Consider the following 20975-nt stretch of genomic DNA (forward strand, 5'->3'; position numbering starts at 1 on the left):
TTAAGATACTGAGTGTATGGAATTAAGACACACGATAAGCAGTTGTATGCTTCCTTAATGGTCGTGTACCTATCAAATCTTTGGTTTCCCTGTAGTTAGATGCACATTGATTTCTCTTCAAATGTATTTACCTTGACATCACTGGGTAATAAGTGATCAATTTGACTGTGTTTTAAATCTTTTTTTTTTCTCATCTTCCCGTGTCCTGCCAAGCTTTGCTAAAACTATCTGTGAGATCATCCTTTCCTCTTCTCCTTTCCCTGTGGCTTAGTATGATCCTGTGACATTAGAATATCATTCTATGTTCTTTTCTATGTTTAAGTGTACCTCTTCACAACAGCATATGACAAATTTATGATGCAAAGTCATGTTCCAACTTTTTAAAGTTGACTGGTTAGTTCTATGCCAGAAATGTTGTTGTATTATCAGGAAAAAGGAGACTTTATGGGATGATATTGTATGTAGACCAGCGGTGCTGCTGTATAGCAAGTGTCTGTCATCATGGAAAGGTATATGACAGTTGGCATCACTGTGCTGTGTGCTGAGAATGTCATAGGAGGGAATGGATGATCTTAATAGTTTTTAGGTGGGCTTTTCAGGGTGCAAAACATTGATAGGGGTATATTTGACACTCATTTACATTGCTTTCTAAAAAAAGAAAACAAAATATGAAATGCAAATCAGGATACTTCAAGAGTAGATGATATACTTTTGCATGACCATGAACTCTGAAGAAAATGCAGTCCACCTGGTTACTGACAACAACAAAAAAATGTTGAAGAGGCATACACTTTGTTTATGTGCATAGAATCATTAGATAAGTGTGTTATGGTTACATGTTTCATTATCTAGGCACAGCAACATAAACATAGCACGCTATAGTCTATTATCTCCTATGACTCAGCTCTAAGTTGTTAATATGTTTAAGAGTTAGTCACTAGTTTTTATATTATTGAGCCTTGCAATTCAGAGATTTAATGATGTCATCAAGAAATATATATCCAAGCAAGTATTCAGTGTTCTTTTTTTATATATCATATTGAGTTATATCAAGAAAACCTTTCTGTTCTCCTGTTCTCAAGAAACTTAGAGAGGGCTGTCCTGTACCCAAAGTGGAGATCAGGCACTATGTTTGCAATTTGGTCACATCAATTTTGATGTCTTCTAGAATTAAACAAGTGGATTCAGTACCAGTAATGCATGTATTTGGTCTGCCTAAGACAAAGATTGTAAAGGTGGAGAGGAAGAAATGCTTTTCTCCTTTTTTTTTTTTTCAGAAACAGCATACATATGTTGTTACAGTTGACCCAAATACATGTACATCAGAGTTAGTATGAGTATCTAAAGAGAAAAATTTGACCACCAAAGTCACTTTGCATCACACATCATTGGCTTGGGAAATCATTCCTGCCACTAATGGGCAGTGAACTCACATTAAGTCCAGCTGATGATAGATTCATGGCGTTATCAAGTGCCAATAGTTCTAGTTATGAGAGGATATGAAAATTGAGTTTATATGTGATATCTTTTTTTTTACACATTCTATGATATAAGAATCTTTTGTACTTGTATATATTTGAAATTTGTACATTCTACTGTAAGGATTGTATATAAGTACGAGCAGTACACAAGAACATGGGTGGACACCACCGCAGGAAAAAGAAAAGTTTTTTTAAAAATGTAAGTGTTGACTGTATGTGTGGGTATATATTCGTGTGAACACTCCTGGGTTATTTAGAAGCTTCCAGAAGTGAATGTTTTCTGTGTAAAAATATACTTGCATTTTAGTTCATGTGGAACTTGGTCTAAACTCATCAGCTTGTATGTCATATCATCTTGAATGTCTTTACTCCATTCTGCCAAGTGTTTGTTGATATGTGATGGGCTTTTCTCCCAGAGCTCAGTGTGATGGTGAATACTAAGTTTTATCATCTTTGCTCTGTTTTAAAGGGGAAGGCTAGTAACTGATCAGTGGGAATCAGTGGAAATGCTGGGAGATGATTGTTCCAATCCTAATGGGATTCATTCAAGAGTTCATTGTATATCTATTGTTGTGTGAGAATGATTTGCTTCAGAACGGTCTCACATTCAAGTAATGTGCAGATTAATGCTCCGTCACTGACCAGGGACGCTAACCTGGAAGCATTAAACTGCACATTACTTGAATATGAGACCATTCTGAAGCAAATCATTTTCACACAACAATAGATATACAATGAACTCTTGAATGAATCCCATAAGGATTGGAACAATCATCTCCCAGCATTTCCACTGATTCCCAGTGATCAGTTACTAGCCTTCCCCTTTAAGCAAAGAAAGAAGGATAAGATAAATTGTATTCCCTTTGCTGGCCATATCATGACCATTGTGAATACATTGAGCAATGCATTGTACAATGTGCAAGTCTTCACTGATGGTATTTATCTCCTCATTAGCTGCAGATTTTAATGAGCAACTTGACAAATTACCAAAGTCTTGGTTATCGTTATATGCATTTGCTTTTCCAGGATTTAGATTCCCCAATAATTTGAAAATCAGGGTAATAGATTCACAGCGTTGGATAGATACAGATTGTATCAAATTGTGGTAGCACAAAGATTTAAGGAACAATCTAACATGAAGATATTCAACTCACTGTCATAATCACAACTGTGAGCTTACCTGCATAGAAATCCTAATGCTTTTTTAAGGGGGTGTAGCACTTTAAAGTTTTGTATGGTTTTATAGGAATAGACTAAATCAAGGATTTCTTGAATTTGAAAAGGAAACACATCATTTGTCCCCATGTGTATGTGATAACTTGATACATATAGGAGTGTCATAAATAATGTCCTCTAAGGACATATTTAATCTGTGAAATGGTACTGTATAAACTAAACAAAATTGTGTTACTCAAAGGGAACGTCATGACCGTTTGACAAGCACATACTATACAGATAGCCAGCCCATTGAAGAGATGATGTTTAGTTACTGAATGATAGAAAGGTCATAACTGCAAGTATTTATTTGCAGTTACACTAATCTATTACTTGTGTTTCACTCCATGTATGGAGTATGAATTTCTACTGGGGGTACACTCCTGCAGTATTGTGAGTAAGAATACAAACGTTGCTTCACATATAAATTTGATTAATCATCTTCATACATCCATTGTCATACTTCAGGTGTAAAATGCTGTCACACTTAAATGTTGTGTGAAAATCTGACAACTAGATATCAACTGTCTGTGATACCATACTGTTATGGTGTTCATAGTGTGTTCAGTAATATTATTGCTTTCACCATTGTCTAGGGCCATGTTCAAATATAGACATACTGTATATGTAGTGTGAGCTAATCCTGTCCTTTCATCAATAATAAATCATAATTATTTCTTCAACATTAAACTTTAGTCTTTGTGTTCTCATTTACAATGCTGTAGCGCGCTGTATAATGTTTTTGACAGATAATGTACAGATGACAACTTGATACTCGAGTTTACTAGGTACAAATGAATTTGACAAGACCAGAGACTCCATTTCTCCTATTTTGAGGCCTTTTTCTCGAAGTCTCTCACTTGAGTTTGAATTCTCCCACTCTAGCTGCATGTCTCCTGCTTAAGATTTAGCATTCCCCTGCCCAACATTGCTTGTGTCATACATGTATATGTTTAAAAGTAGGGCTAATATGGCACCATAGAGCATCCACAACCCCAGAGCTCCCACGGCCCTTCAACAGTGGGCTCTGGACCCCAGCCACGAGAGATGTTGAGCTTCACACTCATGATGTGCACACTATGCATACACAACATTGTACCCATGTTTGCACAATCATTGTCTCCTGTTTGCTTGAGGGTTCAGGTGGGAGAGAAAATCTCTTGTAAAGATGCTTTAGATTGGAGTTTCTGATGATATTCTTTCTTTCCTCTCTCGGTTTTGATTTTTATTTGGATACTGGGTTTTCCAAGAGGAAATGCTAATGTTTCATGCATGTCCCAGTATGTAGGCCTAAGCAAAGATGACATCAGATAAATCTAAAACTACATGCAGTGAGAAATGGTACATCCACTGTAATTTAAGGAAATGGTACAAAGTCAAATCATGATTTACAATGTTAAATCCTAGTATTTAAAACCTGCTTTGAGTACTGATATATGTGGAATGGCCTCATTTGAATTTTACCAACAAGAAAAGTTACATCCAGAATATCTATGACAGCTCATTCCATATTCTTTGGGATTGATTATTTTTTCATTCATCTTGAGCATTTTGATAATTCACAATGAAAATAGTGATGATAATTGGAATAATGGTGATGGTGATGATGATCACTATTACTACAATACCAAGGTGCTCTTATTAGTCTGTTGACTGGCTTGACAGCCACACTGCTCTATAGTGGATTAGAGGGTGTGTCACAATTTTCATTTTCATTCATTCATTCATTTCATTTCATTTATTTCCACAGGGTAGATAAAAAGACATACAAACATTACATGAACGCAACTTACATCATGCAAGATGCAATGCAATAAATATATAACACGTGGGGGAATCAACAATAGGCCATAAAGGCGTTTCAAAGGCTGATCCCTGACAATTAAAAATGGTACAATTATTAATTACTATCACAGAACAAAACATTACAGAATACATTGGACTATACAGATGACAAAACATTACAATAAACAAGTGATTAGGCAAGCAATATATAATCTAAATCATTCATGCGTGTGTCAAACGAGATTACTGAATCAAAAGAAATTGTTTATACTTTCTTTTAAATGACGAAAGACTAATGGTACTTTTAATGTTGTTATTCCACAAAAGTGGACCAGCATACCTTATAGTACGTCTAGAAGCATTGTATTTATAAAATGGAATATATAACTTATTACTTATTACTTTGCAATTGCTCATAGCTACTGTATCATTTCAGTAGCAGAATCAGAATATGTAAATATATGTGCATACTGGTATATGTGAGTGTGCGCTTGTGTTTGTATACATATAATTTATTTATTTCATTATTTATTTATATAGTAAATGTGTGTTTATGTAAGAACATTGCAAGTTTGGGACATTTTATTGACCAATAGATCAGCAGTCACTAAAAATAGTTTGTTGAAACTTAAAGGGGCTGTACAGTACTGGTTGAGGTGGGCATTCATGGTTTTAACATTTCTAAGTGAGATAATGAAAAACTTCTTATGAAATAAGAAAGAGCATGTAATTTTAAGAAGGATTCAAAGTTTATTTGATGAAAATTGGTTTTCAAATGGCTGAGATATCCAAAAAGTGATAATAATAAAAGACTGCATGCCCCAACTTTAATAGGATCTCTTTGTTTCACCTTGTTTTTGGATATCTCGGTCACTTCAAAACCGATTTTCATCAAATAAACTTTTGATACCCCTTAGAATTGCATGCTATGTGACATCTCATAGAGTGGTTTCTGAATATCTCGCAAAAATTTAAAAGCTAAATCCTCACCTCGACCAGAACTGTACACACCCTTTAAACTACATTCTGTTAGTTGAAGAAAGACCTGGGGCCCGTTTCATAAAACTTGTTATCAGTGACAACTGCCACATTTCTATGACAAATTTGCTCTCAGCCAATCAGATGCAAGGATTTCAGTAGCTTGTCACATCTATGACAACTTGTGACAACTGATGACAAGTTTTATGAAACAGGCCCCTGGAAGTCCCATAAAAGCTGTACTAAGTAGTTTGAAATTGCTCTAGGAATGCTCAGCGAAATTAGTTGCATAAAGCTCTTCAAAATGCAACACTTTTATATTTACATTGATATGCTTGCCTTTAAATTTGGAATGAATGAACCAATATCTTTTCTTTAGTCAAGTCAAAATGTGGCAAAATGTTAGAAATATAGTGTATTTTTGTTTACTCCTTGACTACCCAATTTAGTCAAATTTGAATATAATTGTCCAGAAGCTTTTGCTGTTTAGAATGATGGAGAGTAAAGCCAAGAGACAGGGTAGATACTGCCCCCAGCTGGTGGAGAAAAATACCAAAAAGCTTCAGGTAAGAGCAGGAAGTCAGAGTACTAAAAGTGCTAAAAGGAGTCACCTATGGGTAAGAGTATCAACCCCTTTAAATGCCCCCCCCCCCCCCCATTCCTCTCCAATCACTACGAATGGTTTGCATCCCTGCGATACTATTTCCTGTGTTTGCACTGAAAAATGATTTGGTCACAACTTGGTGCATATTAACCCCTTCAGGAGGAGTCGCGAGTATACTGGGACAAGCGTCTATGGGAAGTATGTGTTGTAATAAAATCAGACTGTCCTCAATGGGTTAAACCAGCTGGGGAGATGATGTCAACTTTCAACACTTTCTACAGTGGCAGATCGGGGGGGGGGGGGGGGGGAGGTTATGGGAACACCCCTCCCCCTGTTATTCCCCTAGCAGATTTGGGGAGAGAAGTGGAAGCAAAAAAATGTGAAGACTTTTAAAAAATTATTATCATGACCCATCGTCATTGGGTCAATCCCCATCCCCTTTAGCAAAAAGCTAGATCTGCTCCTGTCTTGTTCTAAACTTTTGCAAAATCATCATTGCTTAGGTCAATAAGTTTTCAACTAAAACCTTTTCCCGGTCTCATTGGTGGTGTTTATTCAATCTGCGCTTTTTTTTTAAGCACATTAATGGCTTTTTAACATTTATGGGTTTATCTTTTTCTTAAATCAGATTTGCATTACATTATGGCGATACGCAGTTCTTGCTACTTTGAAGGTGTTTGTGTGTTGTGTTGGTGTACAAACTACCTGATTGCGTTAAATATATGGGTTATTTCAGTGTGGGGATTGTATTCTGTCTACAGTACCCACGTACAGTATTTGTCTAATGCACAGCATGCATGGTAGCATCTTGTCATATTTGACTTGAACCAAGTGAAGTTGCTTTTCTTTCGCTCTTCAATTCCAGCTCACACTGGTTTCATGGTAGTGTGAAGATATCACTAGTGTTGGGGATCAATAGGTACAATGTCATTACAACAGTATCATTTACAGTAATCTGACCGTCACTGTTGGAGCTCAATGTAACACAGTTTCTATGGGAGATAATACCAGCATCGACACGATCACTGAACATGAAATCTCTCACTGTACAGAAAAGAAAACCAGATAGGGACCTTGCTTGGTGAGAGGAGGGGCAGCATCACAATACGGTACAAGCCTTTACTGATTCACACAGGGAGAGTGGAAAGGGTGCGAGACACACAGAAAGCCAGAAGAAACACACCAGAAATAGCAGCAGGAAAGAAAGAGAATGAAAAGGACACACACATAGATACCATGACATTTATATACATACACACATCAGTAGCAAGAGAAAACACACAAAAAGTAGGACAGCAACTACCGGGAAATTCATACATTAAAATACAAATGACTCCAGTACGAGCCTGATTGCTTTATTTACATGTACAAGACAAAACCTGTCTCCCAGGATGAGTGGTATAATATGGTCTTAAAGACCTGCAAGATATTTCCAAGTTTTCTAGTTTCTCCCAATTGTAAGAATGAGAACAGCGTGAACGCAATAATGTATGCCCATTATGCTCTGTGGACCTCACAACTTATGGTTCATGCCTTAGAAATAAATTAGTTATTCAAAAATACAGTTTCATAACTGCAAAATCTTTATTGCAGTGAAGACTTCATAAGAAACAAACACAGACTAACCTATACTTCACAATACCAGCATTCAAATAAAATTTGAACTTATGATTCTACTATGCCCATTGGGTTGGAATGTCACAGATAAATTCACTAAAGACACAGAGTTGTCAATGCACTGCCAATGCATTGATTATTGATTAACTCAATTAATTATTGATTATTTGTTAACTTATTGATGCTGAATACCTCTCAAGTTCAGCAGGACAAAGGAAAATATGATATGCTTACTTGTACAAATTTGACTTAACTTTATTTTTATGATGATTTTGTTTTCTATTCTATTCTGGGCAACAAAAGAGATCTGGACCACTTTGATAACAGACATGAGCAAGGTAACAATGATTTTTTTACAAAATTTGTTTTTGTTTTTTCCCTTATTGCAGTCATCGTTATCTCTACTGTCATTTTTATCTCTACTGGAATCAATCCAATCGTATGATACACCAGGTAACCTCATTATTACAAGATCAATGTGTCTGTTGAATTTTCTTTGTAAAGAGCAATATTCTGATATTTACCAGTACAACACATCTACCGGTATACAAGTTCAGTTATGCAACAAGGACATCCTTGGTAAGATGTTCTGTATTTTTGTATTACCATCCAGTCAATGTTAATGGTAAATGCATAGCACAGAAATGACAATGGATTTGCCTCCCTACAAATTGAAGTACTCGGTAACTAAATCATGTGAGAAAGAGAGTATGTTACAGTGGAAACCATCTTTGAAATCTTCAGAAAATAGTATGCACCATACTGCCATGTTTCATCCACCTGTGAGACACATCTTAAGTTGTAGCAGAAGGTCATGCAGACAAACTCTCAATGTCTAGCTGCTAGCATGTATCCACTGGGGAGTTAATCAGGATATCTACAGTATATCAAAGTGTGGTGGTATAAGTATGTTACAATAGCAGTACAGTGGACTCCCATTACAACGAAGTACTTGGGACCGGCAGTTTTCTTTCGTTATATCGAAATTTTGTTACAACCGAACAAATAAACAATAAAAATACATAAAGTGGATAACGTTGCCGCCCGAATTTTTACTTCGTTGTAACCAGAATTTGTTTTAACTGTGTTCGTTATAACGGGAGTGCACTGTAACAGATCAGTGCAAATTAAACTGCAGAGATGTGTGACACAGTAATATGTATTCCTTTCAATGGAAAATGCCTGCGTATGAGAAGAGATAATACAAGAACTGGGTAAACCAAGAGAGCTACAAGCCTGCTGGAGAAGGGTTTACATTTATACACCTGCTACACGCCTTTTCATGTCTTCATCTTTAGATTTTGTGTGTAAGAAAAGCCTTTACACACTATCACAGCTTGTCAAAAGCATGTTCTCTTCCCAGCAATGAAAGCAAAATTACAAGGGTAGGAATGCTAACCTTGGACAAAGCATTGCAGTATTCTGAGGGCAGAAAAAGGCATATTTTGGTGGAAAAACATTATTTTTTTACTTTTTCTGCAAAATACATGTGCAGTGATACAATTAAAAAAAAACAAACCCACAGTATTTTCCATGAAACCTGCAGTCGTTTTGGCAAAAACAGTATAAAATGCTGCAAAAATGGAACAGTTGGCATCTATGCAAGGGCATAAAAACCCTCCTGTTTGTTTGTTTGTTTGTTTTTCTGAAAATATACCCAACCTTATTGGAATGCTGTTATCCCTTCCATTGTCATGTGACTTTTGTTTACACACAAACAACATAAGATGGTTTCCTTATTTGTTTTGTTTGTTTGTGTTTTTTAATAACATACACTCCGAGGGTGAAAACGCTATGCTAGCAGAGTCTCCTTTGGATTTGCTTTTGTCAGGCCTAATTCCCCTCCATTGCCCTTGAAAGGGCTGTTTTTACTGATAGTTGAATTAGCAGCACCCCATGAAATGGTTTTTGCAACTATAAATACAAGTCCATGTGTACAGTTATGTGATGTCATTCAAAGTGACACACACAAGCCTTGGTCAGCAAGATTTGTCCTATCCTATGATCACCAGGCTGGAGCAGTATTGGCAAGGCGGCGAATCCTCCTGCAGGACAAAATTTAAAAGTAAATTCACAGTTGGTATTGAGTTTTCTGTACGGATGTAAATGACTCAGACCAGCTGAAGCTTTGCAGCTCTTGCTGCAAGACTCTACCTGAACGGGTAATACATCTACACAAGATAGCAACCACAGGGTATATTAAGAAACTTACATTTATGCATTAAAATCCCATGATGAAGATACTTTGGGACTGCGGTACAATACATTGGTGAACATGTAAAAGTTTCTTCATTATAATTATCTAGATCCTTCTTGCAATAAGCAGAATCACCTCAGCACACTTACACATAGAAAATATAACAGAGTATATTGTCTTGTCAGAAGTAATGTCATAAACAATACTACACAAAAACCATTGCATTTCTAGTTTTCTGCTGGATTACATAATCTTTGGTGTATTTTGGTATGTGGTCTCTGGAACTGTTGGCTTACTTGTAATGACTAGATGAATTTGATTACATCCTTATTTATGTGACGCAATGCTTTAAAATCCATTTTTCCTTCTACCAGGTAAGAGAAATATGAATCATTCATTACATCAATTCTCATGACAGAAAAAAAGAGTATATTTTCTACGATTCTAGTTGTATATCATAAATAATTGCTCAAACTGCATAAAAAGGAATGTTGAGCTGAGCATGTGCTGCCTACAAGTTTAGTAGAAATGGTAGCATAGACAAAATGTGCTACTGATGAGTGTTTTCCTCGCATCTACATGACAAGAACACCTGGCGCAAACATGCTGAGGGCTAATGGTTGATTGCTGTATTTGGATCTCTGATTTTTCCATATTTTCAGTTTGAAAGACTCAGCTTGAGATAGTCACAGTGTTATCACTGCACATCTTGCCACTAAAATTTCAATCAATGCTAGACTTGCTAGACCAGCAGAATTTATTGCACTCCCCTGAACCATTCATTGACTGCAATGAGAGGAAATGTTCAAAGAGACTGATATCATACATCCCTTTACACTGTACATGTGTGTATGCTGATAAGATCAAATTTTCATTCAGGGAGTGGAGCATTTCACGCATCTAGGTGTCATGAATATACATTTAATGTAAAGTGTCAAGCAAAAAATTACTATGCAGGTGTTTGAAAGACACATATGATATGCAAAGGAGAGCCATGCTACCAGTGGTACACTAAGCCACAAAGAGACATTCCAAATAAAGAGCAAGCAGCTGGTAAATATGTACTTTTCTTGCAGTATGGTACTGTGTTTTTGTTGCATGTCGAGGTGTTGAGTGAGGGATGTTGTGGTGTCAATTGGAAGTTCTATCCCTTTCTCTTCCCTTACTCCTGGGTTACTGTTTCCCTAGGCATGAGACCTCAACTCAATGTCATGTCAACAAGCCATGGGTAAGCAAATAGAGTGTGCTAAACATGTGCAGATGTCAAGGGATATTTACAAAAATGTGCTTCAATAGCCTTCCTAAAAAAGTGATCACAAACACTTGCATCAGATTTTCATCATGAGGAAATGAAATCCAATGACATCACACACAACCAACCTGGTATTCCTGTCTTGATCTCTAATCTTTTTCTCCATCTCAGCATCTGTAAGTGTCTCTAGGAATGGACACCACTGATCTGCCTCACCCTGGTTCCTCACTGAGATCTCAACCGTCGGAAGCGGTGACTCGCTGTCAACATTCAACAAGAAGTTCAGTTCACATTTACATTTCTAATAACATACTTCACTTTTTCTATAAAAACTGAAGTGACGTTCATACCAGCTATTTTACAAATTACAGTTTTAAAAAAATGACCAATTTGCATATATATCAAAGACAGTACTTTTTAACTACCTCCTTCAAACCAAGTTATTTTCATTATGCTTTCAATCCCTACTTTAAATTTCCATTGGAACCTGAAGTCAGACCTACTCCTAATCCAGGATGAATTGAAATCTATCACTTCCTATTCAAGTATTATGGGGTGAAATGCTAGACTTTGTCGTCCCTGGGCCTATGAAAGAGAAAAATGAATGAATTTCCCTGACTTCTATTCCTTGTAAAAACAATAATAGGAAGTGTTGAATTTATCTCAGATATGATGTAACCATAATACATAAACTTTTGACTCTATGACTCCCATTCTACATAATCTTGCAGATGCATTTGTTCATGAACAAAACTTTCAGATCAAAACCAGTTTATTGCAGTAAAATGAACAAACAAGAATTTGTGACAATGGGTTATAAAAAAAATCTGAGGAACCAACCAGTTCATGGCTGAACCATAAAGTTAGTTTGCAGTCATGTGACCCTGTTTTATATGTTCAAGACAATACTGCTTACTTTTCTTTGATAACAAACAACAACCAAGATTGTCTCTTTGTGTCATGTCTACATTGCCTGGAAGAAATTACATGGCATTGACCCGTTGGGGACGAGTCCCAAGAATACTCGCGCAGGTGTCTATGGGAAATGTGTGTTGTAGCAATATCAGTCCGTCCTCAATGGGTTAAGGTAGAAAACATTACTGTTTTTATCTTTTAAATTTTGACTGAATGCCTTCATCTGAGCCAACAAACTTTATTTAATCCATTCTGTGTGACGCTTCAGCTATGTCTTTTTTATAGATATTTTTCTCATTTGTCTACAAAGCTTTATGAAAAGTCTCACTTCAACCCTTGAACTCAGACCTCTTATCTAAGTCTCTATAATCATTATTCCTTTTACACTGCAAGGTTGTATTTCATCTAATTTTATTTCATCCAATACTAAATAAAGTCTCAAAAATTTACCACTGATCTTCACCTGATTACTCTGGAATTTGCGAAGTGATTTTAATTTTGTAAGAGCCTATCTACTGATCAAATGTTATGCTATGTTTGTTTAGATAATGCTTCTCAAAATATTGCTCCCAAACAAGACATATTGCCATTGACCTAATGATCTACTTATTCTCTGGTCAGCTTCTGTTTTAGTCAAAGCAAGCACATGGCAAATCACTACACTGCTTTAAAAGTATACACATAGAAAAGCTAAAGAACTGACAATGAAATATGTAATGTAATTCATACAAATACTATTTTTAGTTTGAAATTAATTTCATCATATCAGCCAAAGTGACTTAATACAGCAATGTCTCCATACCTGAAAGCATATGTCCGTTGATGCCAGCTGAGTTGCCCACGTATGCTGTAGGCTATGGATGTAACAAACTCCCCTCCAAGGCCAAGATCAGCACACAGTTTGAGGGCAAACTCCTCAGGGCTGTTGTCTTTCTCTGCCATGTCCCACTCAAACTGGTCCACCAGGGAGATATTGCCCACATGTATATTCAGCTGACAACAGACAAGATGTACAGTAACATAACTATTTTACACTAAGGAAGACATGTGCCACAGGGCACATTTACCTAGTATCCAAAGCTTAAGGTGGAAATTTATCGCACCACTGATTCTAGTAATTTAATTTTCAAGAATGATTTAAATGATGGGAATAAATTCAATAAAACTACCAATGTCATATGGGAAATTTCCACTTGGTATTCATTTTATCCAAATTTAGTTCTCTTTTTCAAAAACACATCAAACACATTTTAAAACATATGCTTTTACTCTGATTAAAGCAAGGTGCATTATCATGGACAATAAGACCATAAGACCAACTGCCTGGCTATACAACCTCGCACTGATTCCTATAATACCCCCCTTACACAATATGTGTGGGCTGTATATATCTAGCTGTAACAAAGGCCAAATTACCTTGAGTATAACTCTTTGATCAGTCTGTGCATCCAGTATACTGGTGTCTGTAGGATAGGCCTCAATTTGAGTCTTGATTGCCTGAGAGATAGGCTGCACAAATGTTGTGGCGGGGAGGTCAAGGTCGTCACATAAAATCTCTGCAAACATCTCTGGCGTAATGAGTTGCTCTGGGAAATGATCAGAAATAATAAGAACATTTTTTTTAAAAGTCAATAATTGCTCAAATATGAATCCAACATTGAACAGCATACAACAGGAGTCATAACGCAGACGATTATCATTCTCTAGGCTATATACAAGGAAAATATTGTTAAGTTTTTTTCCAGACTCAGGTCTTTCTGTCTTCTTCAACTTGCTGCTGAGTTTCTTTAGAGATTGAATTCAGGCTGAATCAGAGATAACATGTGAGACAGATTCTTTACAATAAGAAAGAAATCTGTGTTTACTACCACAAGGAATTGTGACATATAGTTCTAACATATAACTAGTGTATCAAATTTCAAATCAAGAATAAAAATTCCTGTTCTACCCTACATAGACATCCTAGAGCTGATAAATGATTGGTATTGGAAGAGTATGATGAATAGCATTCTCTACACATCTCACCATTTTTATTCCACGTAAATGTATCCCTGAGTTTTTGTCCATCAATCTCCATGTCAAGTCTGATTGGAACCAGGACATCAGACTGGACAGCATTATCATGAATAACAGCTGGGTCATGGTCATCATAACTAGCAGGATAGAAGGGCATGTCATAATGCAATTAGATTCTTACAGAATATCTTCATTTTGGTAAGGTTAATAGAATTAACATTAATATAACTGCTGAGGTCAGAAATATCTCATAAATTGTTCAATTTATGCTATACACAGCACAAATTAAAGACTTTAACTGTGAATGAAAATCCATGTTTTTTTAAAGAGGCTGTATTGCTCCCTCTGCTAGGTAAGAGTGACTAAGATACAAGAATACACAGAATACACTACAAAGGTTTTCATGAATAGAGGCTTGAGCTCCATTGGTTTCTGGTGACCACATTATACTCTTTCTTGGATGAGTGTGGTCCTGACAATGACTGACTCAATCTAGAGATGATCCTATTCAGATTGAGCAAGTAGACTGAGTATAGTAAACTTCAGGTTGCTGTGCCTTAATTGACTAACCAAGCCTATAGAATAAGTCACTGACCTGAGACAGTATGGTACTAACTACTCTGTGATTCTGTCAACAATCAGTTACCACGCCATATACCATTTTGGAACTTTAAACATAATTAAACGACATGTATTTACTTTATTCAATTTTGTCCAATACTTCTCAAGTTCATACGCAATCAAAATCAAAATAATCTTATTTTGTTATTGTTTTTAAAGCTAAACTGAAACACAACCTACCACATCGGGAACGTTCGTTGCTTCTTTGGGCCAATTTTGGTGCGGGAGATAGGAGTTGAGCAAGGTACTGCATCCAAATGGTGAGAGCTGTTTGGAATAGCAGGCACCCAGTCCCGGCTGCGCTTGGGCTTGGGATCACGAGACAGAGCTGTGTCGGTGTTGATGGAGACTGACCGGTACTTCTCCTCATTCCCTTCAAGCACTTCCTCCACTTCTCGTGCCCGGAGGAGAGTGACATTGGTGGCAAGACCATGCTGGCCAAATCCTATTTATAAACGAGACAAAGCAACAATGAAAGCAGCATTGATTTTTAGTTTTTGTTTGTTTTTCTATCATTATGTATCACAAGTCAATTGAAAGACTAACAGATTTCAGAAACAATTATAGTGTATGGGAATTGCTTTGTGACATGGGTCTATCTAGGCTTCCTGCTCATACCTTTCAATATTCTTAAATTGTGGGTGCTACACTCTTTGCCAGTGTGGAGCTAAATGGGTTGATATGACAAATGTTGGGTATACAGTGGACTCCCATTATAACGAAGTCCTCGGGACCGGCAGTTTTCTTTCGTTATATAGAAGTTTCGTTATAACTGAACAAAAAAACAATATAAACACATACAGCCGATAATTTTGCGACCTGGATTTTTATTTCGTTGTAACCAGGATTTCATTACAACCGTGTTTGTTATAACGGGAGTGCACTGTATTGCTTTTGTATGTATTGTATACAACTGTGCATTATAATGTCTTCAGTATCATCATTATCAGTAATAATACTGTAAGTACACTATTAAGATTGGGTAGTAACTTGGCATATCCTCATAAAAAAAACCAGAAATGGCCATAGTGCCAGCTCCATTTGTTCCAACAGCCTACATGACATAATGCATCCCTACAAGACATGCTTGCTGTAATCTTTCAAGGTTTCCATGGCGATAGAACATTGAGTGGTAGAAGGCTTTATGGTGCACCACATATTGTATATGTATCATACAATGTATCATACAATGTATGTTAATTATCTCTGGCTTTCACATTCTTGCTGTTTGAAAATGGCAAAGATTATACTTGCCAAAGCGTCAAGAGTGGGTAGGCCCTTTTCAGGGCCACATACATACCCAAGAAAGAATATGTGGTGCACTGTAAAGCCTTCTACCATTCAACATGCTTGCTGTGTTTGAAATCTCACGTTCTCCTTGCTCCACAATACTCTTCCGCTCCTCCATGCTTGCCATTTTCCTCCATAGTGACGGGTATTTCTTGTAAAGAGATCCTCTAAAAAGTCTCAAGTAATTTCCCACCTATTTGAACAGAAATCATGAGGAAAATATGCTACAATACATGATCATGATGATACACAGGTTACTCAAAATGTCAAACACAAAAATATCTGATGCTATGATCAATCTTTTTTTTGCAGGTTGTTTTTTCATACCATGCACAGATATGGCTAACACTCAGTGCAGCGTAGGTGAGAAGACTTTGAAGGTTGATTTACCGAAAAAGCATGCCAAATGGTGTAGAGTTTCTACAAGACTCTAAGTCAGACTAAGAGTACCAGGAATAAATCATGAAATTGGTGAGTTTGACTCATTCCTTGAGCATAGACATATGCATCGCATGCCAACTTATAGTTACCACTGTATGTGATCTCTTATAATGCCATTAATGGAAAAGGGGGAATGTTATCCCATTTCTTAAACTTATCCTTGTCGGGTAAGTACAAGTAGGTCCACACAGCAGAGTGAATGGGAGATAATTGTTTGTAATGAGGGGCCAATCATACAACCTATGACACAGATAACAAGAGATCACGAAAATTGGAATAAAAAACCCGCACCAAGGTTTGATCTTCCGTGCCAAAATTTCACTCGCAAAAGCATAGCGCTATAGATTTCTAGAGCGGTCTACATGTATAGTTGGACCTACCACTCATCGACAACTTTTTGAATGAATACCTTGTATCTTAGAAGATATCCCTCATTTTCACCTTAATTTCATCAGGGCTGCCAACCTTGAGTGAGAGTTTCGCGTGAGACACTGCGAGGGAGCGGAGCAACCTCCTGGCTAGCGCCTGGCGGCCTGCTGTGCGGCCGTACGTACGTACCTACTACGTACACAGTGTATGTAAAGCGATGTAAAGCACACGTCATAGCCATACATGTACTGTAATTTGCCAAAAGTACAAGCTACGCTCACGTGGTATCGGTAGAAACCAATCGTAATCCAATAGCTTGTCTTTGCGCGCAAATCGAAAACGATTATTATTGGTTAAGCTTTACACCCGCGCGGGAAAATCTCGAAATTTCGGGCTTGGGCATATCGATATTCGGAATATCAGAGAATTTAGAGATACAAACTGTATATTTATTTTTGTAGTCATGTACATTCCATTTTGGGGGTTTAGCGTGAGATTTCGTTTATCAGAGTGAGACAGTCAAAATTGGTTGAATTGCGTGAGTCTCACGCTCAATGCGTGAGAGTTGGCAGCCCTGATTTCATTCCACGCAAGGCAGGAAATACTGCAGATTCATATCCCAGCCTCAGATTGTTGACTTGTACCGTACGCACGAAGTTCTTGGCGACAAACACAACTGACATTTTTCACTGTACACCGGCACAAGCTCATCATTTTAATCGACCGCCGTTTTCCAATTGAAAAGCACATAAATCGAGTGAATGGGCAAATACCTCTATGTGTGAACAATAATTACGTGTATTACTAATGAGGATTTTCTTCAATTCTTTTTCCTCAGGACTGTTTCCTCAGGTTATTTACCTGTATCCCCCTAATTTTTCTTGATTTGCATGTTTGAATGTTCCAGCGTATTGCGCCCCGTCCACGCTTATTTTTCATTTTATATGCGAGAAAGCCATTGCGCGAGGGTGGTCGATCTAAAAATAGGTGGTCGATGAGTAGTAGACTTACTATACATTAACTAGACTCTAGTAATGATCTTCTTCTTCGTCTTCTTCCATTAAGTACATCCCTCTTAGTAGAGTATAGTCGTACTGAGTGCAGTGAGGTGCAGGGTCACTGAAACACATGTAGTGCAGAATACAGTGTGAACATACACAAATTAAAAGAGGAGAGTAAAGTAACAGTGCAAGTAAAAACAATGTGCAATGATGTACATGTAGCAGGCAGTCAAATTTTAATGGATGTGGACTGCTGTGTATGGTCGAAATACTAATTTACTATTACGATTTATATGGGCTTTACACATATTTTACGATTTAGCCCAACTATTACACAGCCCAGTCGCTGTATAAATAGCGACGAGGCTGTACCGGGAAGGCCCCACAACACAAAGAGAGCTCAGCGATCGCTTCACGATCGCTTTGAGTTTTGATACTTGACCTCATTTTTCTTTCACCTCAAACTCATTAAATGTAATCTTCATTAATGACACTACATGTAGCTACGACATTATCGATATTGACATCGGGCCTACACACTGTACCAAAAATGAAGATCATATGCAGCATGTGCGAACGGTACATCTGATAATTGGGAGTTCATGCGATCAGACCGTGCGTGCTGCTACCAAAGAGCGCACGCACGCAGTAGATCGCCGCACGTCCAGCCACACACGTGCACGCATAATTTGCATTTGCGGAGTGGTCAACGTGCCATTTTGAATTCTGCAACGATGAACCCCGATGGTCGAGGATTGCGCTAGAAAGTGCCATTTTTTTGTTCAATGGACTTATTGTGAGGGCTCTCTATGGACTTATGTACCTTCTGTAATATAAGCATGCACTTTACGTGAGTAACGTACAAATGTCTACAAGTCATGTATAAATTGTTATAAGTTTTGTAGTTGTGTTGTGTCTTGTGCCTGTGGTTCCCCACTTTGATGGTGGCAAGGCCCCGTCTGTCTGTTCTGGTCGGGCTAGATTTAGCCAAAATCTCTTTGGGCTGCAGGCCAGGTTGGTCGCAGTTAAACAGCTAACACTAAGTCACAGTAGCTCGTAGTAAATTTACTCATATAGCGTCGACGAATGGTTATTGGTAGGTGGTCTACGTCTAGTATGGTTGGGTGTTCATAATACCGGCCACCTAACGTTTTTCTATCAATAGAAACGTGAAAATCTCACAATTTGCCTGAAATTTTACTCACGTGTGGAGAAAACACTCTGGATTCACAAGCGCACACTGAAAATGCGATCTGAGGTACGCGCTCTAGATGGCGGCTTCGAACGCGTGGGGTGTCATTTTTTCCGCATTCAGTTGCCCTGTTCATTTCAACCGACCACCCTGACAATACGTATAAAGGGCACTTAAATGCGTTTTTTCGACAGGCCGCTGTTTTTTTCTAGCCGTCATTTTTTTTCCCAATAATATTTGAATATATTTTGAATCCTTCGATATTACTTTTGAAGGACTGTTTGATGAATTTGAATTGATTTTCATTAGAAAACTTTTCATCGTAATTGAAATAGATCTAAATTAGATGAGTCGATTTGTTTTTTCACATTCATTTCTCGTTTCTGCTTCAACTCGTACGGTCGTAGCGGGCGACAAAATAATTATGTCATGTGTATGTGTAATGTGTAACGTGTGTGCACGATCGTACAAGTGGCGGGTGACAATTTTGCGGTCGAAATCGTCAAATTTATTACGGAAGGATAATTACTCTAACAGTTACATCTAAAATTCTAACAACAAGTCAGCAAAGGTAGGCCTAGCCGCCTAGTTCATGAGTTAAGATATGTAGTTACACGATAAATCTTATTCGATTTTGCTAAATTTCGTTAATTTAGAGGGAATACTTATTTGTTTTCGCCTCATTTTACTCGGTAGCGTAGCCCAGTGAAGAATCGAACACCGTTGCGCGTAGTCCCTACCTAACCATACTACTAATAAGGTAGAAATAGGCGGTATCGGGACTACCCAACTGTACAATCTCCTGCAGACCACACGCATTTAAGTAAATGGGACTAAACATAACTGGACAAAAGGCATTCATTCTCTGCTGTTAGTGTTGGGTCTCCTACCGTCGCGTCGACATCATTTTGACTAAAATACATGAAACTCAAAAACATACCTCAGAACCTATCATATATCCTTCCCCTCCTTCTTCAAACGTGAAAACATCCGGCTTCTTGCCGTACGTTTTCAGCGGAGTACTCATAGTTTGGACGTGGTTTCAGAAGTGGACATCAACAGAATAATTTCGATGGACGACGCGTGCATGCAGTAATGACGCATGAGGGCAGCAAACCCATTCGGACCGATTGATCGCTGCCATGCCACACTCGACTCCTTGAACTGAAAAACTGCAAACAATGAAGCGAAGCGTGAAAGATACATTGTCAATGATGTAGCTGTTAACAAATTAATTCAAGTGATCATGACTACTGTTGATGATACTGAAAGTTATGATTTCAAAAGTATTTGAAACTGAACAAAAAGTGCAATCAAAAGATTGCAAAAACTTACATTATGTCTTCATGATATAGGTGAATATTACTTTTACCTTCAAGCAACACATACATGTATTACTTTTACACTGATTGTGTATGTAAAAAAAAAAAATAATAATAATAACAGTAAATTCAGTTGAACTTGATGCCCACTTCCAAGGTATGTTATGTACACTATGTTTAGACATATGCACATATAACTTGAGCAAGATATATATCAGAAAGGACACAGTCAAAACTGACAAAAGAAAAGAGTGTTTAAATTCATTTGTTTGTGTGTGCATCCTTTCTGTAAATACAGGAATAATCTGTCATTCTCAATCAAGAGCAATATATCCAACACCTTTTTTTCTTTTTTTTTTTTTTTTGGGGGGGGGGGGGGTAGCCTTTTGTTGCTAATCTGCCTTGTAGCACAATAAACCAAGCAAACAGAGCAACCAGCATATTGTATGAGAGTCCGATATCAGTATCAAGCATGTGGAATTCCAAATAAAGTCACACGTTTTTAAAACACAATGATACTGGTCACAATCATGTTTGCAATCTATACATTTTAAATGACGTGAACAACTCACGGTAGTTCCCTTCCAATTACCGGAACAAAAGTTTGCATAAATTTCATATAAAAATGATGTAAAAAAGAATAAATCGCATACCACCACCAAGATCATTGGAAAGTTCA

At 37.4% G+C, this 20975-nt stretch overlaps 1 protein-coding gene across 1 annotated transcript; it reads right to left on the bottom strand.

Annotated features, from left to right (window-relative positions):
* Positions 1–9523: 9523 nt before the first annotated feature.
* On the bottom strand, positions 9524–20007 carry LOC139711948 (SWI/SNF-related matrix-associated actin-dependent regulator of chromatin subfamily B member 1-like). The gene is made up of 8 exons (XM_071623798.1): positions 19915–20007; positions 16053–16164; positions 14862–15126; positions 14070–14197; positions 13461–13630; positions 12847–13037; positions 11258–11389; positions 9524–9725 (listed from the first exon to the last, which is right to left on the bottom strand). The coding sequence occupies exons 1-8, from the start codon at positions 19999–20001 to the stop codon at positions 9686–9688; spliced, it is 1125 nt and encodes a 374-aa protein (XP_071479899.1). The 5' UTR covers positions 20002–20007; the 3' UTR covers positions 9524–9685.
* Positions 20008–20975: the final 968 nt, after the last annotated feature.

This window comes from Diadema antillarum, unplaced genomic scaffold (genome assembly GCF_040938485.1).
Source record: "Diadema antillarum isolate AM-2024a unplaced genomic scaffold, OU_Dant_1.0 seq00001738_RagTag, whole genome shotgun sequence".
Classification (NCBI taxonomy): Eukaryota; Metazoa; Echinodermata; class Echinoidea; order Diadematoida; family Diadematidae; genus Diadema; species Diadema antillarum.

Coding starts and splice junctions, on each gene's coding strand:
- LOC139711948 (XM_071623798.1), bottom strand. CDS start 20,001: ATGAGTACTCCGCTGAAAACGTACGGCAAGAAGCCGGATGTTTTCACG. Junction 15,127..16,052: donor TATTGTGGAGCAAGGAGAAC/GTGAGATTTCAA, acceptor GTTTATAAATAG/GATTTGGCCAGCATGGTCTT. Junction 13,038..13,460: donor ATCAAAGAGTTATACTCAAG/GTAATTTGGCCT, acceptor GTCTGTTGTCAG/CTGAATATACATGTGGGCAA.